At 33.8% G+C, this 24,444-nt stretch overlaps 2 protein-coding genes across 21 annotated transcripts in view; both read right to left on the reverse strand.

The window, feature by feature from the left end:
* Window positions 1-22,992, reverse strand: part of LOC112009310 (mechanosensitive ion channel protein 4) — a 31,926-nt gene extending 8,934 nt beyond the window's left edge. Inside the window, exons 1-13 of one of the 16 annotated variants that reach the window (XM_065775075.1) lie at window positions 22,757-22,985; window positions 22,584-22,638; window positions 21,353-22,058; window positions 21,178-21,244; window positions 21,001-21,096; window positions 20,248-20,328; window positions 20,048-20,141; window positions 19,657-19,754; window positions 16,501-19,499; window positions 16,010-16,133; window positions 15,562-15,855; window positions 15,259-15,461; window positions 14,053-14,597 (exon numbers count right to left, since the gene is read on the reverse strand). In XM_065775075.1, coding sequence (XP_065631147.1) covers window positions 14,309-14,597; window positions 15,259-15,461; window positions 15,562-15,855; window positions 16,010-16,133; window positions 16,501-17,843 — 2,253 coding nt within the window. In that variant the 5' untranslated portion in view covers window positions 17,844-19,499; window positions 19,657-19,754; window positions 20,048-20,141; ... (4 more) ...; window positions 22,584-22,638; window positions 22,757-22,985 and the 3' untranslated portion in view covers window positions 14,053-14,308. Of the gene's footprint in view, window positions 1-14,052; window positions 14,598-15,258; window positions 15,462-15,561; window positions 15,856-16,009; window positions 16,134-16,500; window positions 19,500-19,656; window positions 20,329-21,000; window positions 21,097-21,177; window positions 21,245-21,352; window positions 22,059-22,583; window positions 22,639-22,756 lie in introns of those variants that run through there. The other 15 variants (XM_065775071.1, XM_065775072.1, XM_065775064.1 and 12 more) reach the window with 15 other exon arrangements.
* On the reverse strand, window positions 6,330-9,908 carry LOC112031622 (serine/threonine-protein kinase STY17). Of its 5 annotated transcripts, none has more exons than XR_010629620.1 (8): window positions 9,714-9,908; window positions 8,774-8,869; window positions 8,582-8,648; window positions 8,429-8,502; window positions 7,689-7,769; window positions 7,500-7,580; window positions 6,679-6,871; window positions 6,330-6,588 (listed from the first exon to the last, which is right to left on the reverse strand). XR_010629620.1 is itself a non-coding variant. In XM_024064317.2 (8 exons), exons 4-8 carry the CDS (start codon window positions 8,438-8,440, stop codon window positions 6,492-6,494), a joined length of 405 nt encoding a protein of 134 aa, XP_023920085.2. In that variant the 5' UTR covers window positions 8,441-8,502; window positions 8,582-8,648; window positions 8,774-8,869; window positions 9,714-9,908; the 3' UTR covers window positions 6,330-6,491. The 5 variants fall into 5 exon arrangements, 4 of the variants coding, with proteins under 4 accessions (XP_023920085.2, XP_023920088.2, XP_023920089.2 ...); XM_024064317.2 differs by having other exon boundaries at window positions 6,679-6,812; XM_024064320.2 differs by lacking the exon at window positions 8,774-8,869 and having other exon boundaries at window positions 6,679-6,812.
* Window positions 22,993-24,444: the final 1,452 nt, after the last annotated feature.

Consider the following 24,444-nt stretch of genomic DNA (forward strand, 5'->3'; position numbering starts at 1 on the left):
AAAAAAATAGATAAATTTTAATTTGAAATCACTTCTTTGGATAAAGTTTGATACCACAAAAACTAATAATTTAATATCAACTTAACTTCTTCTCTCCATTAAAATATATATATATATATTATATTATGTAATTCTTCTTCCTCCCACCCTTCCCCCAAATTTTTGATTTCTACGTTTGCAATTTTTCTTCTTCTTCTTCTTTTTTATATAAATATATTATTCTTCTTTTTTCCATTTTTTTATTCCTACGGTTTGTCAAACACAATTAAAAAAGAAAAAATAATTAAATAATTGATACAACTTAATTACCTTAATACATATTTTAAAGTTACATTATCTCTTTCTTCTAATCAAATATCATCTCTTAATGAGATTTATATAGTAGGTTTAACTGGAACTGTACTTCTCTTTCAAGTACATGTGAATATGCGACTATTTAAAGTAGATTATTATTGGATTTTGATATCATGAGACTAAATCAATTCATTGCTACAAGGGAATTGTCAATCTTTTTTTTTGGGAGAAGGAAATGTAGTCATTTAGATCTAGCTTATAAATTAAAGAAGGAGGAATATCAATTTCACACTTTCATTCTATAACACGGCATGCTCAGTCTTCTCTTCAATTTTTTCCTTATTTACAAGGTAATTCTATCTTCCTCAATCTAAAAGCCCGATAATGTTGTTTATAATTTAAAGAGAAAGTTTAATGAAAGTCTAGGCTCTACAAAATCACAAATTTGGATTGTGGGTTTTTTTTTTTTTTTTTTTTCTGAAAGTGTTGAATCCGATGATTATTGATTTTTTTTTTTTTAGATTTTAAAAAAAATAGATATAATTTTTTTTCTTATCTTTTTCTTTTATAGATTTTTTAAAAAAATAGATAAATTTTAATTTGAAATCACTTCTTTGTATAAAGTTTGATACGCACAAAAACTTAATAATTTAATATCAACTTAACTTCTTATCATCCATTAATATATATATATATATATGTATGTATATTATCACACACAGTATGATACACATTTCCTTAGGCCAAGTGCTTATAAGGCAAGGGTGGGAGGCGTCTCTCCTCGATGTGGGATTGAGCAAATTCGTGCGGGTGGGAGCAAGGGTCGACCATGTCCATCCCAAAGCGAACAATACTTGATTGGGGAAAGATTCATTCTCCCACCCTATTTTTATAAAGAAGTGGACCCAATTGGACTAAATGGACCTAAGTGGACCTACTTAGACCAAAGTGGACTGAAATGTTACGCTGATGTGATTCAAAATGAGTGTAATAATAATAAATACTGCACTTTACTTTTAAATATTATATAGATTTGTAAAACTTATATGCAATAAAATTTGTACTAATTACGGTATCATTAAAATAAAAATAAAAAAAAGGATTTTTTTATTATGTTGTTGATGTGAAACTAACCAATCATGTTACTATATAAATGTTTTAGTTAATGTCTGTTTGGGAACAACTTATTTAGCTGAAACTAAAATTTTTTTGCTGAAAGTACTGTAAATAAAGTTAAAAGGTAACAAAAATAATACAACAAGGCTCATGAATAACACCAAAAAGTGCAACGGGACCCATGAATAATAGCAAAAATAAACTAAATAGTAAAAAAACTAGCTTTTTAAGCAATCCCAAATGCACACTTAGTAAACAATATCATTTAAATGTTTTTTTTTTTACTATTAAAAATTTAAATGAAAACATTCATAGAATGCATTATTTCAAAAAATCATATTGTTTGATTAATATTAATTTTAAAAATGCTTAAATGACTTCAAGTACTAATAGATTTGGACAAAATAATTAAAGTAACTCATTTAGTTATTTACTAATAGATCTTACAATTGAAATGGATCAAATGGACTAAAATGCTACATTGATTTGCCTCAATAAAAGCATAGCAACTATAAATGTTATGCTTTAATTTTTAGATATTATATAGATAGATGTGACAATGCAACAAACTAGTAATGAATCTCATCAGGGAGGTAAGTGTTTTTCTTGAGTCACCATAAATCATTTCCAGATCCAACAATTCTATGGGAAACCCTTGCCAATTCCTTCACAAGCTGAAAAAGAATTGGCGCTAGGTGCCAATGCTCATTCTAGAAATTGGCCTCACTATATATGACCGGCATAATCAGCTAGCACAGGTTTTCCAAGTTGGAGGAAGCCTGTTTGATACCGGAGGTGGCAAGTTTTGAACATTCACTAAGAGAAAGCACACACGATGCTCTCTTTGATGGACAGAAACTAAACTGTTAGTTCCTGGGTAGTAAACCTCGAGTCCACGAGGGGTTCCTTGAATCCACAAGGTGATAGGTCTGGAATCCACCAGAGAATACAATAGACATAAGTCTGAATTTTTATTGATAATAAACTATGAAAAACGTTTACAGACTTAGAGGCCTATTTAAGGGCTCCTTAAAACTTGACATACAAGAAAATATAATCTAAAATAACTCCTAATTGATACCTAACCATAACAGGAACCAAATTTGACCTTAAAAGCATTAAATGCACCTAAAAACAAGGAAATAAATCATCTAAACCTAAAATAACGGTTTTTTACATAAAAATACCAAAAATAATAAATTACAATAATTAAATAGTAAATTGTGTCTTACATCAGACCCCTCCACTTGAAACAAACTCGTCCTCGAGTTCATCTTTGAAATCTGAAATCTTCCACTCCAAATAAACAAATACTTTAAATGTTTTAATAACTTGATCCGGTTCTGAAACTTGAATCTGTCATAAAGTGTAGCATCAAATTTCTTCTCATCTATCTTCAATTTATTTGCAACATCAATCAACAAAGGGTTGATAGTAAAATTAAAATTTTCTACTCCAAGAAAATCAACATATTGTATAGTCATCTTCAACAAATCAACTGAGACCTAAGGATTGTGAATTGTGGACTCATCCTCATATTTGACCTCAATTGAATCTTCCACAATATTCTCACTAATTACCATCTCTTCCTTCATGTCATTATTCACAATCAACTCAACCTTCGTTTCTTTGACCTCTTCTTCAAATTTTTGACAAGTGGTATTTTCAATCTTCAATTCAATAACTTGTAGCAAATCTTGATCTTTTCTAACCACTTCAAAATTTTCTTTAGAAATAGACTGCTTCTTCTCAACCCTCAAACCCTTTCCTTTACTTGACACATGGACTTGGCTGTCATAATTTTGGTTTTGAATATATTGCTTTTCATATGAATATACAGATTTATAATCAACACTTGTATAATCTAGTATATCATAATAGTCATTAGGAAACCATAAATCAATTAATACTCTTTTCATTCTTTGCCAAGAGCGAATTGGATGCTTACCTCGTCGCTTTCTATCAATTTGAATGTCTTCCCACCATTCTTCTGCTTCATTGTCTAATTTATTAGACGCAAGCCACACCTTTTCTTCATCACAAATCTTCCAAAAATTAAAATACTCTTCCAAATCAAGAAGCCAGTCAATAAAATCCATCTTACACATATCTCTGTCAAAGAATGGAATTTTCTTGTAGTTTGGAGTGCGTCTTTGAATATATCGAACATTGTTGCTGCAGGATGATTTCCTAGCAAGAAGAGTAGCAATCTTTTGTTGGATTTCGTCTATAATTTTCTGACTCTTTTCACAAAATTGGTGATTCTCATCACGAAAATTAAGGAACTCAGCCCTAGTGAGGACTGGGTTGTTGACGTCGTCATCGCCGTCATTGTTATGGTGGTCACCGTCTCGCCGGTTAGCCATTAGACCAGGGAAAGTCAAGGCTCTGATACCAACTGATGTCGCGGAAGCCTAAAGAGAAAGCACACACGATGCTCTCTTTGATGGACAGAAACTAAACTGTTAGTTCCTGGGTAGTAAACCTCGAGTCCACGAGGGGTTCCTTGAATCCACAAGGTGATAGGTCTGGAATCCACCAGAAAATACAATAGACATAAGTCTGAATTTTTATTAATAATAAACTATGAAAAACGTTTACAGACTTAGAGGCCTATTTAAGGGCTCCTTAAAACTTGACATACAAGAAAATATAATCTAAAATAACTCATAATTGATACCTAACCATAACAGGAACCAAATTTGACCTAAAAAGCATTAAATGCACCTAAAAACAAGGAAATAAATCATCTAAACCTAAAATAACGTTTTTTTACATAAAAATATCAAAAATAATAAATTACAATAATTAAATAGTAAATTGTGTCCTACATCACAGAGTGGATAAATCCCCATGCTGGATAATATTAACCATCCTCTTCATATTCCAAGCTGATATATTCTTCTGATTTAGCTTATGCAGGTGATCAACAGAGATCTCCTCATTTTCCCTTTTATACATTGTCCTCGAAAATCTAGAATTCTTCCCAACCATGGGACTCTTTTTTGGTCTACCACTTTCTATCACCTTCCTACACCTAGGAAGCAGAGTTGTCCCAGGGTCACCAGGCAAAGTGACCCCAGCTTTCTCAAGCTCTTGAACCTCAGCCATAGCTTCCTCTTCTGTATCATGCCTTTTAAACAATGGCGAACTAGAGAGTATTTTGATGACATACTGATTAAACAAAGCCTCCTGGATTCGTTCAAAGAATGTGTTTACATGAAAGGTTGAAGCCAGGACCTTAACAAGCAGAGTTTTCATGAGCCATATTAGGGTGCCCGCAAGAAAACAAACTAGAACCTTATTTACATAAGGCAGAATTTTGTTCTTTCTCTCCTTTTTAACCTTGTCATGGAAAATACTATGCCACACAAGCAGAACCAAACCCAACCAGAGGCAATTCTGAACGGATTTCCTTAGCCCATAAACAAAATACAATAACTGTTTTCGCAAAAAGAAATTGCGTTCTATAAAGAACACAACCACTCGAATTCCCCAACCCGAGACTAAATGTCCACAGACTAATGTTAAAACCATTATTTCCCACTTCCATAATGGAAGATCCCACACTATGTGTTTTTTTATAATTGGGAACCAAAAGTTAAAAACTAAGGCTGCAATAATCAAAATAAGACTCAAAGATTGAAGCATTGTCAGTGTGCTGAATTTCATTCTCTTATATTCTTGCGGGATGTCATCAATGTCATCATTGTCCTGATAATCTTGATCTTTCTCAGGCATTCTTCCAGAGTTTGCTGAACTTTGACATGGTTCCTCTTGTGGGTCTATCAGCCTAGACTTGTTCATGCTCATCGCTGACTTCCAAGAACGCTGCCTAAATGAAACATTTGAACTACACTTTGCAACCTCCGCTCCACCTAAATTCAAGTACCCTTGGCGGTTTTCTTGGTCCGAAAGCTCTTTATTTCTTCGTTGTAGACACTCACTTCTTCCCTGAAAGTTATTGCTGCATGGACTTCCGTTAATATCATCAGGCTTGATTACTACTTCTCTTTGACTTTGAGCCATCTGATAGTAATTTCTTTCTCGTTCTTCTTTGTGTAAATGGTGGTGCTGTTATTGTTTAGCAGAAGAGAGGAGCTTGGTTTCAAGGGCTTTCAGAAAGGTTCCATAAAAAGAATTCGACCAACTTGTATAAGCACTATTTTAGATGTGCTTCTTAGCAAATGGCAGTCCACTTATTACTTATCATCAATACCGAAGAATATCGAGTTTAAAAGTGGTAGCTTTGAAATTAATTGCGTGGAGGGAAGTAACTTGCCTGAGGTGCTCTGCAAAGTTTCTCAGTCTATAATATACATGTTGAAAAAAAGTAAAACTACTCATTTTTCTATCTTCAATTTTCCACTTGTCTAAGTATCATTTTTGTTTTATTGTTGATGTACCTTGCGTCCTTGCCCAACCACTCAAAGGAAGAGAGAGGTCGGTTCAATGCCTACCAGAATAAGACATCTAATTATAATAAGGAAAATTTATTAGATACTTCAATAATACAACTGACAGCAAGGCTATTATGTATTTCCTGATTTTGATTTCCTAAAATTTTTGTTTAGACTATAATTTATGGAAAAATGCCTTTCTTACATGCTGAGGTGATGAGTGATTTGTTGCTGTCACGGGCATAGAATAGAACTAGAATCGCTATGAAAGAGGGATATCTAGGCACATCAAAAATCATCTCAAACCGTACTTATTGGCAAGGAAGTTTATACCACAATGAAAATTTCAAGTGCTATCAAAAGAATTTGAATGTGGATTAGTTGGTTTCTTGTTTCAAATTGGGTCCTCATGCTTAAACACCTCCAGCCTTAATGTTTAAACGTCGAGAAAATTTGAGCCTTTCAGTTCTAGATCACCGCAGTCCAAAGGCACCCAGGAAAAGAAAATAAAAAATCTACTTACAGAAGTGATTGGATTATTACTAAATTCAGTAACCGTTAGGGCATTATCTAGTAATTAGTTAGATTAAAAGAAGAAAGTACCAAATGGAGGAAATACAAAGTGAAAGGAACTCAGCAAAACAAGATTATTACATCATTACATGTGTTATAAACAGCTTCTCACTTGCCAGTTGCCACTTCAATTGATGCTCTGTACAATGGCGGATACCCTTCTAGGAGATTTCCTCTTCTGCCGGTCCATTCTCTCATCTGCAACCTGTTCCAAGATCATAGTTCATAAAAACCCGAAGTGGAAGAGGAAAAAAAAAAAAAAAAAAAAAAAAAAGGAGAAAGAACTTTTCCATACCCTCTTGGCCATGTGCCGCAAATTATATAAAATTTGGAGAATTCTGGTCTCAAAGATGGATCTTGCTGCCAACATCTCTCAAGCAATTCCCCAAGCTTTGGAGGAGTATGCCTCAGAATTGTAGGCCTCAGACCCTGAAATTCATGTCACCAAATCTCTATATTAATTAAAGATCTTTCTGTCTTCCACTAGTCTGCAAGGCCCAGAAAACAACTTCAGTTTTTATTTTATTTTTATTTTTTTTAAATTCTCTCAAAAATAAGAAATACCCTACTCTTCACACACACAGTCTATACCAGCAGGTTCTTTGTGCAGATGTGATTTGCTCGGCATACTCATTCATTGGAATGGACTAAATCCCTCTTTGTAGGCATGGAGATTAGGTAGTTGTGTCACCCGCTTAGTGGTCAAAGGTTCAGGGGCTAGAGCAATTATATTGTTGGTGAAAATGGGGATGATGATGAACTAAAATTTTCACTTGAACCGAAAGGGGAAAACACACACACACACACACACACACAAAAGACCTAGAAACAAAGACAGAAACAGAAGATCTTGTTGGGGTAGATGAAGATTAACAAGATTTTATTTACAATATCAAAACATTTAATGGAGGAATACCATCTGAACCACACCAACTGCTGCTTGTAATGGCGTAAAGTGCTCATACAGGAGCTGGCATTTCAGTCAGAAAACAAGATGATAGATATGAAGTCTTTGCAACCATAAATTTTTTGAAGATATAGCAAAGTAATTTTCTGAGGAGAGTTATATTTTCTTCACCAGCACTCATTATCACTACCAACAAAGTGGCACATTACCTTTCCTGTAAGCAACTCCCACTGTAGAACTCCAAAGCTGAAAACATCAACTTCGTGATCAGATGGTTTGTGTTCGATAACCTTTCATACATCCACAACAAACAAAAAAAACATGTCAAACGATTGGGGAAGCTACCAAAGCCACAAGGTCAACACCATCATTTAAGCCATGCAACAGTGGCACATTACCTTTCCTGTAAGTAACTCCCACTGTAGAACTCCAAAGCTGAAAACATCAACTTTGTGATCATATGGTTTTTGTTCGATAGCCTTTCATGCATCAACAACAAACAAAAAAACATGTCAAACGATTGGGGAAGCTACCAAAGCCACAAGATCAACACCATCATTTAAGCCATGCAACAGTGAGTAAACAACAAAACCATAAGAGGGTTGACAAATTCATGTATCAACTTTCAACAGTATAAAAGCTATATAGAGATTTGACACAACAAAACTATATCCCAGTTTTTATCTATTATATATGTCCCTCATAACTCAAGGCCTATGCCCTCCTTGGTGCACCCTATGTGTATGCTAGTAATATCAAAAATTTGTTCTATCATTCATCTATTCAAGCATTGTTTTGAAGCAACTTCCCTAAAAGCCCTGGATTCATTTTTCATTTAAAAGTATTTCTTCCCATTTTCCTCCCTGTTTGACAATCTTTTTTGGGTTTTGTGCAATTAAAAAGATGATATCATCTAGCATACCATATTCCTATTTGTATTGAAGAAATGGCAGAAGGAAAAAAGGGTGATGTACATAGTACGTTTGCCTTCTTTTTTTTTTTCTTCAGTATTTTGAAACTGAATAGTAGGGTATAACAACTAGAAAATTATGCCTAGCTAGAAACTTAATATCCTTTGTTCAACTGAAATCAAGTAAAATGTTTAAAAAACATTGAATTCATATATAAAGAAACAGACCTCTTGAGCCATCCAAAAGTATGTTCCAGTTTCGGCAGTCACACCATATTGAGAAAATCAGCAATCTTGACAGCCTGGTAGACAATTTTTTTGAAATTTAGTAGATAAAAACTTAGATCAATCTTAAGGTCATGTTTACAGCCATGAAACAACCTAACAAAGTTCCCATCCGGAAGAAGCAATAAATCAAGGATAAGAATGCATGCAGCTGCCCTCTACTCTGGAAGCAGAAAGAAAAGGGAATATTAATCAAAAAGAAATACATAGGCCATTAAAAAATTTCATGACAATCAGTAGTGCCCTTTCATCAACTTTCATCCATTAATACCTAATAAGCTCTCACACCTGTTAATTATAATATTCAAGAAAACCATAAGTAGAACTCTGACTTCTGAGTCCTTATTAAACTGAAATTAATGCCTTCACATCCTATCATGCTACCTGCAATCATGTGCCGCATCAATTAGGGGTCACTAGTCAAAATTTTAAGTTAGGGAGTAGTTACACATCATGGGCAGTAGCCAAAATTGTTAATCAAAAACTTATAAAATACGATTTGGGTTGTTTTTGTGCGTGTGTAATACAGAGTCTCGAAGCAGAAGGGCAGAGCTTCAAGACCTATTGGCTGCCACACACACACACACACACAGTTTATTTGTTAAATAATATAATTTCAAATTAATATGAAACACAAGCATTAGACTATAAGCCTTTGTAAAATGTCATTAACTTTTAATATGCTGAGACAATATTTATGGAGATTTTTATAAAAAGAAAAGTTGTTACTCATTGCCTACATTCAGGAATATCCAGCACAAGAATGTTATCCAATTCCTCGGGGGATGTACAAGATCTCCAAGCCTGTGTATTGTTATGGGTAATTTTAATTTTTTATGGCATATGTATTGTGGTGCTCTGATTTACATTCATTAGTTAAAGAATTTTGATTAAAAATACGCAATTGGTAAATTATTATAGTACATATCTGGTGGAAGCATTTATGATTACCTATTGACTAGTTAGTTAGTCATGGCTTACACACGCACAAAAACAACCCAAATCGTATTTTATAATATGGAGTTACATATACAGAAAGAAAGCCAGAAAAGAGAATGAATAAAAAATGATGAAATTTTGGATAATACTACCGATTTACCAAAAATGGAGATACTTAGCCAAAGGGCTGTAACAATCATGCATAAGAGAGCGTCAAGGCTTATATAATATAGCGAATTAATCGAAAAGAGAGAGAGAGAGAATTGTGTGTATGTAATTGTAAAAGTACCTGGAGCTTGAGGAACTCAGGCCTTTTGTGCTCGCCCTTGGACATGTTAATGGAGATAAGCTGGACACCGCTGTGGACATGGGTGGTCCGTACACTTTTACTGGAGCTACCGTTGTAGGAATGGGAAGTTCGGTAGCTTTGGCGGGTTTTGGGTTTCGCTTGCTTGCCGTCTCTCTCTCACACACACACACTCTCTGTGTGAGTTTGATATGTGTATTCCTGTTTCGTTAAGTAGAGTTGGACCCATGATCAAACCGGGCTGCTTAATTGCTTAAGCCTATGGGCATAGCGCAAGAATTCAATCCTGAGATTTCCAACTCTCATGGTCTCAGCTCTGCCAAGGGCTAGCCAGTCTCATCGGTCCAATTCTACTACGGGCAATGGTCCACTGCAGCCTTGTATGGGCCGAAATGACAAAGCAGTTTGATTCTGGGCCATCAACATCAAACTACTAACATTTTCCCTTAAATCTTTCAAATTAAAGAAGGGAACACTTATTACAACATACATAAGGCCTATTTGCCAAAACAAACTTAGTAGGAGAATTAGTCGCAAATTCATGCAATGCGTGAAAATAAATAAGCATTTTATAATTGTGGTATAATGTATAAATTGTTTTTAAAATTTTGTGGAAGATAATTTGTTCTTCCTATAAATTAAACAATTTCTAAAATTATTTTTCATCTATCTATCTTTACAAATATATCATTTTAATATTTTTGGTGTGTGTGATTGATATTATTCTTTTTTGAGGTGGTCCATATTTTATAATTTATATTATGGTACGTTATATATATGTTTTCGTTTTACAACTAAACTCTTTAATTTTCAAATATATTATTCAATTTTCTCATTCTCTTAAAGGAGATTATCATGATAATCAAAACTTATCACAAATTACACATGATATTACTCAAATAGTTAGAAAACACATTCAAATACATAGCAAGATTATATTTTGATATAAATTCAAATTCAAACATTCAAAATAACTAAGTATTATGTCAAAAAAAAAAAAAAAAAAAAAGCTGAGAGAGAGAGAGATTATGATGGAGAACTCAAAACACACACTACCAAACCATGTTAACTCAAAATAGTGTTATAAAAAATATATATATAATGATTCATCTTGGAAATTTTGTTAGGGTGCTCATTATGAAGAATTTACGGCCACATTAATTTTTCCTGGTGTTTTTTTTTAAGGAAAACAGAAATTATATATTATTTTTATGTAATGTGCTAAATGAGTTACAAATTGGAATGATTACAATTTTTTTTAATAGGATTTTTTTTTTAATAATTTGTTCATTTGTTGTTTAGTTTAGTCTTGTTTTTTTTTTTATTTTTTTTAAGGGGTTAAGGATTAAGGATTATGTTTGAGGGCCAAAATTATTTTTGGAGTAATGCTATGTTTACAACATTTTCACAACAAATCTTATATGTCAAGCTGTTATTAGAAGATTTAAAAGTAATGTTAATGTTGGGCCCAAATTAGAATCAATAACTGCTTACTACATAATATTTATTGTGAAATTGTTGTATATGTAGCAATACTCTTATTTTTATTGAACTCAAATTCTTGTGATTTTTAAGTCAAGGTGCCAAATATTTTTATTAGGGTGATCACAATAGATTAGTTTAGTGTATATATATATATATATATATATTTTTTTTTGACAAATATATATACATTTTTTTACAAGTCAGGGTGGTCGTAGGACCAAACTAGCTTAGAGGTGAAGCCGCCATTGTTCATCAACCTAAAATAAAGTTGCAAGAAATAATAGATAACAGAGAGAGAGAGAGAGAGAGAGAGAGAGAGAGAGAGAGAGAGAGAGAGAGAGAGAGAGAGAGAGAGAGAGAGTAATCACTTTTTTTTGGAGAGAGATAGAGTTAATTAAAATTTTCATTATTTAAAAATTAAAATATTATCTCTCTCTTGTTTTTAACTTTTCTTAACTATTAATTTTCTAATTTGTTTTTACACTCTGTCTAACATTTCTCCCTACATTTTACATTTTTATCTCCACACTACTCTCTACCTTAGTGTTACTATTCCTCTATCCATTTATCTTCCTTCATTTTGGTTCTTCTTATTCTCATCCTCTTACTATAAAATTTTCACTCTCTTCCATTCTATGCATAGTTTTCACAAAAAATAAAATAAAATAAAAAATATTTCTCACTCTCTTTACATTTACCACTTTTGAAATTACATGTTAGTTTGCTTTCTAGACATTAGAGCATGAATCAACACCTTTTGCTGTTGCAACTTTTACACATTGGCTATTGGATGTCTTTCTTGGCATTTACACACCTAAATCTAAGTGGTTCCCGTTAAGTTTAAGAGAATAAAATTATTTATTGTTGAAAAGAAATAAATAATAAAAATTAAATAAATCATGAAAATATTAATTAAATTTAAATGGATATACAGTAAGCTTTTCTTATTAGAAGGTTAGAGAATGACATATGGTATATCACAATAGCATAAATATTTCATATCAAAACCATATAAAATATGTAGCAAAACATAGATTTAGTGAGAAACACTTCCAGCATATGTAGGCACTTTGGTCTATTTTGTTCCACCTTGAGGAAAGGTAAACCTCAAGAAAGGTACCCCTATATTCGAATTTATTACATTTACATTTACTATACTATCACTGAACATTGTTTTCTAGAAAAAAAAAAAACAAAAAACAAAAAAAAAACAAAAACAACAACAACAGCATAAAGGTGTATGCGCCTCCATTTATACTTTCAATACCCTTACAATTCTAATCCATATTAAACATAATAAACTATTGAAACTTCCACTAACACTATCAAATTTGATCAAAATATACAAAAAATTGAAATTAATGGCTCCTTCATGTAAGTGAGAAAATAGAGAAATAAAAGAAGAAAGATGATGAGCAAAGCCCAAAATGTGATTATAGTCACATCAAATTATCCAAATCATGCTATATAATAACATTATATTCTTATATACTATATAACAATGAAAAAAAAAATTAACAACTTAAAAACACAAACCCAAATTTTATCAATCCAACAAAGTAGAGTTCTAAAGAACACAAAATGTGATCGACATAAAGTAATGGTACAAAAAATTAAAAAAATCCACCAAAAAAAAAAATTAGAGAGAGAGAGAGAGAGAGAGAGAGAGTAGTAACCTTTTTTTGTATGGGAAAATATATATAGAATGAGAGGGAATAGGAAATTTATAGAAATGTGATGGGGATAAGAAGAGTCAATATAAAAGGAAAATAAAAGGAAGATGAAGGGATAAAAGAAGAGTTACATTAAGGTTAAGAGTAGTGTGGAAATGAAAAGGTAAAAGTGATGGGTAAAGGTTTGAGGAAATGTAACAGTAAAGTACAAAATCAATAGAAAGAAGAATAGTAAAAAAAAAGAGAAAAATGGTTGAAAATAAGTAAGTGATGTGGCCACTGAATTGGAGTGTAGCAACAATAAATGCTACGTTTCATTTTTTAGATATAATATAGATATAGATGAGCAACACTATTTAGTTATTTACATCTCTTTTAATCCCAACTAAATGCTCATAAGTCAAAACAACGGCTAAGATCTACAGTTCTGCCATGGGCTATCCAAGGTCACTAGAAGAACCTTCTAATTCTATGATCTTATGGGAGCAAAATTAAGGGTGAGCTATTAAATTTTTCTCAATCATGAAAATAAATCCCACATGTGGATCCAATAGATATGATCCATATTTATGTGAAAGGAATGTGTAATACACCGATGTAAAGAATAATTTCTTGAATTCTTGGGCTCAAGATTTCTAAAACCAACTGTGCTAGGGTTTCTATACAATTAATAGAGGGTAAAAGTCTGTTACTCGTTGTAATTGAAACCAACTATGCTAAGGTTTCAATTTGTGGTGCTATTTCTTGTTTACATATGTAATTTCACCACTAAAAGAGGTGTTTGGTTCGCTGTGATGTGCCTTTAATGTGATGCACATTACGATGATGTGACATTAAAATTTTTGGTTTATTTTATTTTTTCTAACATTATCATAATCTAAAATTACAAAATATATCACATTACCTTAATCTTATTATATTCCTAAACAATGTGATGTTGTATTTTTGTATTGAAATTACATTGATGTAAAATTACAATAATGTAATATTACGGTGTAATGTAATATCACAGCGAACCAAACGCCTCCTAAGTGTGCTCACTCTTTTTTTCAGTTAACTGAAATGTTGTAAAAGACCATCCAGAGGACGATTTATTACCTCTTTGCCAAAATACAAAGCCACATCCAAAATACAAAGCCACATGCAACTGAGATCTTTTAGCTAGTTTCTGTGTGCTTGATGGGGGGCTACCATGTTTAAAAATTAGTACACTATGACAATGCAACAAACTTGAAATGTATTTCATTACTATTTTATCAGGGAGATAAAAAGTTTATCTTGAGTCACCATAAATCCTTTCCTAAATCCAACAATTCTTATGGGGAACCCTTGCCAATTCCTTCATAGACCAAAAAGGAATTGGTGCTGGGTGCCAGTGCTCATTCTAGGAGTCGGTCTCACTATATTTGTCCTACAGAATTAGCTAGCAAAAGTTTTCCAAGTTGAAGGAAGCCTGTCTGATACCAGAGAGGGCAAGTTCCGGACATTCACATCAAGAGGCAGTAGGCGGTATTCAATATCAAGCTCCTTGAAAACTTTGATCATCTCTTCAAGCAGGAGGTCTCTCCTAATCCATCTCTCCTTTATGTCCTGATAGTTCATTTTGTGTGTAAGCCACACTGACATCATTAGTTTGTTCATGTCTATAACGTCCCTCATTATCACCATTGGGCCTGGCTGCCAGTGGTCATTCTTGCTTTCAATATACCTGCAATTTCAACAGCAATGAGGCCCTCAACAACAAAAAATTATTTATAAAAGGATTTTTATTTTTTGGTGGCAAAACATATCGATTAACAACAATATGTAGGTCCTATCATCAATTCATAGCTGCTGATACACCTGAATGGCCATGTCAAGTAATGCAGAGTCACCCATTACATGGCCTTCTAAGATATCATTCCAATTAGATAATTTAACATGTCTACAACAATCAGAGCACTGAAGGGCTAGTTTTGAGAAAGAAATTTATTAAGAATTTAAAACAAAGCAGATTATCTCAGGGTGGATGTTGGCCCAGTTACGTCTATTGACTCTCACCAGTGATTGAGAACTGCATGTGTAAGCTTTTGAATGGAGAAAAACCCTATTCAACTTTACAGAAGAAATTATATCTCAATCCAAATCCTAGAATGAATATGAAGTTCTATAGTTTTACAGTCCATAAAAAGTGGAAAGGCATATGGGCTTAGTCCATGCTCATGGAAAGAGTAAAGTGATGCACTAACGAAAGTGTTGTGGTAAATGGCACCACTAATACCGTGCGTGATTCTAAATGTGTAATAGAGTCTATATCTCTAGGAATTGAGTTGTACTAGGGAAAAATTAACAATAGTAAGGAAAGAAAGAAGATGCATGACCATACATACCTTGTTATTCTTTCTTTCATGCTGGTGACCTTTTCCATTGGGGTGGAGATGTTAATACAGAAATCAATTGCATCTCCCATGTCTGGACTACGATTATAGTTACCAATGGGCTTAGTAGATAGAATACTGTTAGGGTATATGATCTTTTGGTTATCAAATCTCAAAAAAACTGTAGTTAGTATGTTCATCTCGTCGACTACCATCTGAAACCCAAAGAAACATAAGTTACAACATTAATGAAAGTTGAGAAACTGGCTTATATGAGAGTGCATAATAAACATCTTTTTAAGCCTCCTTTCTTACCTGGACTCCATCCACTTCACAACGATCACCAACATCAAATGGGTGCATTACAAATAAGAAGATGATTGCTTCAAATACTGTTCTGCAGGTATTCCCAAACATAAACACCACCAAAAGAAGCTGTGAACTTATAAAGACAAGGAAGTGGATAATTGGAACTCCGAGTATAATCAGCCATATTATCAATGTAATGATAGCTACAAGAATGTTCAACAAAGTATGGAGTTCGTCCACAGCAGTATTTGTATCAGTGAGAGATAATGCTAGTGCCCTTCTCTCTCTAAATGTTTTAACCTAAAACAAAATTGAAGTTTACTTTATGTCATTGTTTCATAGAAAATAATGAAAGAAAAATTCAGTTTCTTTCCTTTCTCCACTAGGAGGTGTCCATCAAATAAATCAGAACAAAAAGAGCACAAGTATCTTTTACATTGAAATAGAGTCATACCACCCAGTCCTTAAAGAAGGACTTGCTGAATCCCTTATTCTCAGCTGCTACTCCAAACAGATGCATTGTCTTCAAAGCTTCCTCTTTACTCATAAAGTGCATCACATCCTTGAGGTAAATGTATCTTACATAGAGGTTTGCATTGTGCAACAATCAGGACAGAATGGGACATCACTATCAAAAGCAAATAACAAGACAAGAACTACTTCATGAATGCTAGGAACATTTTTCACAATTATTTTCCCAACTTGTTAAAGTGGTGAGTTATGATTGGTGTTTCATCACTTTTACATTGGTCCATCATTGACATCACTTTTATCATATACCAATCACAATAAGTCACATCGATGTTGTGGAAAATGTTGTGAAAAGATTTGTGTCTCACGGACTTGTTGATAGAAAAAAGAAAGTGAGGAAAAACACTAGTATTTTATACCCTATTTTGTCATCTGATGGAAGAAAAGAAACGGTGAAAGAATGTAAGAACTTACTCCGACCCTGGCTTTGCCACATTCTGAAATATCCTCTTGGCTGCCTCTTTTGCCTGGCATTCACTTCTAATTTGCAGCAAAGCTTCATCCTCAGTTTTTGACTCCAGTAACTGCTCATCCAGAGTGGATAAATCCCCATGCAGGATAATATTAACCAACCTCCTCATATTCCAAGCTGATATATTCTTCTGATTCAGCTTATGTAGTTGATCAATAGAGATCTCCTCATCTTCCCTTTTAAACCTTTTCCTCAAAAATCTAGAATTCTTCCCAACCTCGGGACTTTTTTCTAGTCTACCACTTCCTATCACCCTCCTACTACTGGAAGGCAGAGTTTCCCCAGGGTCACCAAGCAAAGTAACCCCGGCTTTCTCTAGCTCTTGAATCTCAGCCATAGCTTCCTCTTCTCGTGTGTCATGCCATTTAAACAATGGTGGACTAGAGAGCGTTTTGATCACATACTGATTAAACAAAGCCTCCTGGATTCGTTCAAAGAATGTGTTTACATGAAATTTTGAAGCCAGGACCTTAACAAGCAGAGTTTTCAGGAGCCATATTACGTTACCCACAAGAAAACAAACAAGAACCTTATTTAAATAAGGCAAAATCTTGCTCTTTGTCTTCGTTGTAACCTTTTCATGGAAAATACTATGCCATACAAGCAAGACCAAACCCAACCAGAGGCAATTCTGAACAGATCTCCTTAGCCCATAAACAAAATATAATACCCGTTTTCGCAAAAGAAAATTGCGTTCTATATAGAACACAACCAATCGAATCCCCCAACCTGAGACTAAACGTCCACAGATTAATGCTAAAACCATTATTTCCCACTTCCATAATGGAAGATCACACACTATGTGCCTCTTTATAAATGGGAACCTAAGGCTACAAACTAAGGCTGCAATAATCAAAATAAGACTCACAAATTGAAGCATTGTCAGTGTGCTGAATTTTATTCTCTTATATTCTTGAGGGATGTCTTCAGTATCATCGTCGTCCTCATAATCTTGATCTTTCTCAGGCATCCTTCCAGAGTTTACTGAACTTTGACATGGTTCCTCTGGCGGGTCTATCAGCCTAGACTTGGTGATGCTCATCACTGGCTTCCACGAGCCTCGCTGAAATGAAACATTTGAACTACACTTTACAACCTCAGCTCCACCTGAATTCAAGTACCCTTGGTGGTTTTCTTGGTCAGACAACTCTTTATTTCTTCGTCGTACAGATTCACTTCTTCCCTGAAAGTTATTGCTGCTTGGACTTCCGTTAATCTTTTTGCTATTATCATTAATATCATCAAGCTTGATTACTACTTCTTCTTCTCTATGACTTCGAGCCATCTGATAGTAGTTTCTTTCTAGTTCTTCTTTGCGGAAATGGTGCTGCTGCTATTGTTTAGCAGAAGAAAAGCTTGGTTTCAAGGGCTTTCTGAAAGGTTCCATAAAAGCACCAAAGGCAACAGTACACCAGATACAATTGTTCATGTAAAGCACTTTTTTTTTTTTTTTTTTTTCTTTTTCTTTTTTTGTGATTCTACAGGGGCTTAAAGCAAAAGGCAAGCCCACTAATGGCTCATAAAGACCGAAGAATCTCAACTTTAGGTGACTAGCTTGAAATTGTATGGAAGGAAGTAACTTGCTTGAGATGCTCTGCAAAGTTGCTCAGTCTATATACGAGTCTTACTTCATTTTCCTTGTCTTACACTTGCATGAAGTGTAATGCAATCGTGGTCAACTGTTAAGCACTATCACAATAAAAGTCACTTCTACTAAATAGTATAGTTTCTTTCCTCTAATTATTCTTCTCAACCAAATACAGAAGATTTATACTTATTTTTCGTTCTCCAACTTTTTCCATTATCTTTTATCATACACGTGTTGAAAAAACTAACCCTATGTTTCCATATCATTTGTTTTTCTACCCATCCTGACAAATGGAATCTAAGTACCAGGTATCATTTGCGTTTTGTTGCCTGTGTACTTCGCCCTACCCTAAAGGGGGGAGAGAGATAGGTACAATGCCGAATTGCCTACAAGAATAAGAGATCTAATTGTAACATTGAAATTTTATTAGATGCTTCTAGAATACTGCTGACGGCAAGGCTAATATGTGTTTCCTTATTTTTATTTTTGTTTAGACAATAATTTATGGAAAAATGCCTCCATAAAAAATTATAAAAAAAGAAAAAAAGAAAAAGAAAAAGAAAAATGCTTAACTTATACACTGAGGTGATGAGTGATTCGTTGCTGTCACGTGCACAGAATAGAACTAGAATCACTATGAAGGGGATATCCTGGCACATCGAAAATCATCTCGAACAATGCTTATTGGCAAGGAAATTTATACTACAATGAAAATTTCAAGTGCTAACAAAAGAATTTGAATGTGGATTTGTTGGATTCTTCTTTCAAATTGGGTCCTCATGTTTAAATACCTCCAGCCTTCATGTTAAAACGTCGAGAAAATTTGAGCCTTTTCAATTCTAGATCACTGCAGTCCAAAGTCACTCGGGAAAAGAAAGAAAAAACATCAACTGAAAGAAATGTTTGGATTATTACTAGATTCAGTAACTGTTCAGGCAATATCTAGTCATTAGTTGGATTAACAAAAGAGAGTTCCAAATGGAGAAAAAACAAAGTGAAAGGAACTCAGCAAAACAAGATTATTACATCATTAACATGTGTTATAAACAGCCTTCTCACTTGCCAGTTGCACTTCAATCGACACTCCGTACAAAAGCAGATACTCTACTAGGTGATTTCCCCTTCTGCCGGTCCATTCTCTCTTCTGCAACCTGTTCCAAGATCATATTTCATAAAAATCCAAAGTGGAAGAGAAAAAAGGACAAGGAACTTTTCCATACCCTCTTAGCCATGTGCTACAAATTTCTAAAATTTCTGAGAATTCTGGTCATAAAGATGGATCTTGCTGCCAACATCTCTCAAGTGATTCCCCAAGCTTTGGAGGAGTCTGCTATGGAATGTAGGCCTCAGACCCTGAAATTCATGTCACCAAATCTCTATATTAACTTAAGATCTTTCTGTCTTCCACTAGTCTGCAAGGCCCAGTTAACTACTTTCGTTTTTTTCTTTTCTTTTTTTTAAATCTCTCAAAAATAAGAAATATCCTACTCTTCAAACAAACAGTCTATACCAGTAGGTTCTTGGTCCGGATGTGATTTGCCCAGCATACTCATTCTTCAGAATGGACCAAAACCCTCTTTGTAGGCATGGAGGTTAGGTAGTTGTCACCTGCTCAGTGGTAAAAGATTCCAGGGCTAGAACAAATTATATTTTTGGTGAAAAAGGGGATGATGATGAACTAAAATTCTCTCTTGAACCAAAAGGGGAAATCACATGCACACAAAAACAAAGACCTAGAAACAAAGACAGAAACAGAAGATGTTGTTGGGGTAGAAGAAGATTAACAAGATTTTATTAAGACAGCAATCATTGACATTTTCCCAGAATTTTATGGAGGCCTCTTTGAGAGGAAGTCTTTTCTGTGCAATTTTACAATGTCAAAAATTTTAATAGAGGAATACCTTCTGAACCACACCAACTGCTGCTTGTAATGGGGTCAAGTGCTCATACGGGAGATGGCACTTCAGTCAGAAAACAAGATGATTGATATGAAGTCTGTGCAACCATTATTTTTTAGAAGATATAGCAAAGTAATTATCTGAAGAGAGTTATATTTTCTTCACCGGCACTCATTATAACTACCAACAAAGTGGCAAATTACCTTTCCTGTAAGCAACTCCCACACTAGAACTCCAAAGCTGAAAACATCCACTTTGTGATCATATGTTTTGTGTTTGATAACCTTCCATGCATCAACAACAAACAAACAAACATGTCAAACAGTTGGGCAAGCTACTAAAGCCACAAGATCAACAACATCATTTAAGCCATGCGACAGTGAGTAAACAAACAAACCCATATGAGGGTTGACAAATTTACGCATCAACTTTCAATAGTATAAAAGCTATAAAGAGATTTGACACATCAAAACTATATCCCAATATTTATCTATTATATACATCCCTCATAACTCAAGACCCATGCCCTCCTTGGTGCACCCTTATTTGTATGCTAGTAGAATACAAAATTTGTCCCATCATTCATCTATTCAAGCGTTGTTTTGAAACAACTTCCCTAAAAGCCCTAGATTCATTTTTCATTTAAAAGTATTTCTTCCCACTTTCTCCCTCTTTGACAATCTTTTTTGGTTTTTGTGCAATTAAAAAGATGATATCATCTAGCATACCATATTCCTATTTGCACTGAAGAAATGGCAGAAGGAAAAAAGGGTGGTGTACATGGTACATTTGCCTTTCTTTTTTTTTTTTTTTCTCTTTTTTCAGAATTTTGAAACTGAATAGCAGGGTATAAGAACCAGAAAATTATGCCTAGCTAGAAACTTAAATATCCTTTGGTCAACTGAAATCAAGTAAAATGCTTAAAAAGCATTGAATTCATATATAAAGAAACAGACCTCTGGAGCCATCCAACGGTATGTTCTGTTTCGGCAGTCATAACACCAGATTGAGCTTGCATTTCTAGCAATGCCAAAATCAGCAATCTTGACAACCTGGTAGACAATTTTTTTGAAATTTAGTAGATAGAAACTTAGAGATCAATCTTAAAGCCATGTTTACAGCCATGAAACAACCTAACAAAGCTCCCATCCAGAAGAACCAATAAATCAAGGACAGGAATGCATGCAGCTGCCCTCTAGTCTGGAAGCAAAAAGAGAAGGGAATATTAATCTAAAAGAAATATATAGGCTGTTAAAAAATTTCATGACAATCAGTAGTGCCTTTTTATCAACTTTCATCCATTAATACCTAATAAGCTCTCATCCTCGTTAATTACATTATTCGAGAAAACCATAAGTAGAACCCTGCCTTCTGAGTCCTTACCAAACTAAAATTAACGCCTTCACATCCTATCATACTACCTGCAATCACGTGCCACATCAATTAGGGGTCACTAGTCAAAACTTTAAGTCGGAAAGCGGTTCTCCATAATGCTTACTAGCCAAAATTGTTAATTGAAAAGCAATTCACAGTTAAATTGGTCATTTTTACATCAGAAAATGCAGCTGTCCTTTAATTTAAGCAAACTAGTCAAATAGGTTAATTTTGACATGCTTGTTTTTAACTATGTCATCATCAACCCATCATCAGGCTATGATGGTTATGAAGCAGAGGACCAGTAAGCATCAGTATCTCCAGAGTCCAGACTAAGACAGTGATCAGTGAATAAGCCATGACTTTAGGAAACTCCAGGGGAGGTAAGTAGTCCTTAATATACAATAACAACAAAAAAACATACAGATCTAAAAGGCAACAACATAAAAATGAAAATCTCTTACTCCATTTCCATCTATCAAAAGATTGGCAATTTCCAGGTCCCGATGGATTATATTATTGTGATGCAACTAGTTCATTCCCTTGGAAACATCAATGGCTACTCTGATTAAGGTTGGGAGTGTGAAAACACCCTTTTGTTTACGCAGAAAGTCATAAATGCTTCCACCAGACATGTACTCTAAGAAAGAAACACTCAAGCTCAGTAAGGGAAAAATAAAATAAATTAATTAAAAAAAAAAAAAGAGGAAAATTTCAGTAATAAGTTACCAATTGTGTATTTTTAATCAAAAATCTATAACTAATGAATATAAATCAGAGCACCACACTACATATGCCATAAAAAAATAAAATTATCCAGGACAATGTAACAACTTATCTTTTTATAAAAATCCCCATAAATAGTCTCAGCATAATAAAAGTAAATGACATTTTACAAAAGACATAACATAGTCTAATGCTTGTGTTCCTTTTTAATTTGAAATTATATTACTTAAGAAATAAACTATATTCTTTTGTGTGTGGATTGGTATGCACCCAATAGGTCTTGAAGCTCTGCCCTTCTGCTTCGAGACTCTGTATTGCGCGCACACACAAAACACCCCAAATTCTATTTTATAATATGGAGCTACATATACAGAAAGAAAAACCCAGAAAAGAGAATGAATGAAAAATGATGAAATTGTGGGTAATACTACTAATTTACCGAAAAATGGAGATGCTTTAGTTTCATCTTCAAATGCTGGTACTTAGCCAAAGGGCTGTAACAACCATGCATAAGAGAGAGTCATAGATTATATAATATAGCTAATTAATCTAAAAGAGAGAGAGAGAGAGAGAGAGAGAGAGAGAATTGTGTGTATGTAATTGTAAAAGTACCTGGAGCTTGAGGAACTCAGGCTTTTTTGTGTTTGCCGATAGACATGTAACATGTTAATGTAGAAGAGCTGGAACTCGACATTTTTCTCATAGAGAGAGGCTAAGACCCTGGACACAGCTGTGGACATGGGTGGACCGTACACTTTTACTAGAGTCGCCATTGAAATGGGAAGTTTGGTAGCTTTGGGGTTTGAGACCAGAACGCTAAAGCAGAGAGAGTATTTGTATTGAAAAAATAATTTATAAAGAGCAAACCTTTAAAGTAGGCCTGGGCTTAGTAAAAATGGTCCAACGGGGGCCCAAACTTTGCTTAATTGCTTAGGCCTACGGGTGTAGCTCATGAATTCAATCCCGGGGTTCCCAATTCTCACGGTCTCAGCTCTACCATGGGCTAGCCATTCTCATAGGTCCAACTCTACTATGGGCGTTGGTCCCATGCAGCCTTGCATGCGCCAAAATGGCAAGGAAGCTTGGATGCACGTACACATACGGTGACACCTGCAATTTTCTAAAAATTATAATATGATACGACAAATAGGATATTGTTACGACACGAATATGACATTCCAAATGAAATGTTCATACTTTCTAGTAAGGAAAATTGGTTCTAGGCCATCTGAGTCTTTTTAATGATGCACTATTACTTTTATGACAAAGTTTAGTTCCAAACCAATTTGGAGTTATTTTATTCGATCCACTAAAGTGTCAATTTATAAGCCTATCTCTATGTATTATTTAAACATGACACATGGATGATCTCTTCAATTCCTTCATAATGAATTGGGTGAAGATATCTCCAAACCACTAATATTTTTTCTTGACTTTTTAAATTAAGGATAAATTTTAGCTATGAACTTCATTGTAGCCTTAGGCTATAATTCTCACTAAAAAAAAAAAATGGCTACATATTTAATTTAATAGTTGGATTGTATTTTCTTTATGTTCTTAATACATATGTCAAATTTTGTGTCAATTGGGTATTATTTACTATTCAATCCATAAACTTATTTTTTATGCATAATTTTAGACAACAAAAATTTGAAATTTTAATATTTGATTGAAAACATAGTTATTGGTCTTTAATATTTTAGAAATTTTGCAAGCAAGGTGAATATAAGAAGAAAATGTAATCTGATGGTGGATTTCATCAAAATTCATATCCAATAAAAAAAAGTTGAGTGGAGTTATAACTTTAAACTACAACTAAGTTTGTTGCCAAAATTTATCATTTTTTTAGGAGATCAAAAATCAAAAACTATTTGATTAATCAAATATTTAAATTTTAAGTTTTGTAGTCTAAAATTATGCATAAAAAATAAGTTTATGAATCAAATAGTAATTAACATTTGATTAACGCAAAATTTGACTGGATGTTAAGAACCTAAAGAATCTAATGGTTATATTTTTAAAATATGTAAGCATTTTTTTTTTAATGGGAATTGTAGTTATTGGTTACAACTTACCACCAAATTTATAGTTAAACTTTGTCTTTAAATTCAAAAGGTGAAAACTTATTACAACATGCATAATACCTATTTACAAAAACAAACTTAGCAGGAGAATGAACAACAAATGCTCATAAGTCAAAACAACGGCTAAGCTCTACAGCTCTGCCCTGGGCCATCTAAGGTCACTAGAAGCAGCTTCTAATTCTATGATGGGAGCTAAATTAAGGGTGAACTATTACA

The sequence above is a fragment of the Quercus suber genome, unplaced genomic scaffold, assembly GCF_002906115.3.
Source record: "Quercus suber isolate HL8 unplaced genomic scaffold, Cork oak 2.0 scaffold_104, whole genome shotgun sequence".
Taxonomy (NCBI): Eukaryota; Viridiplantae; Streptophyta; class Magnoliopsida; order Fagales; family Fagaceae; genus Quercus; species Quercus suber.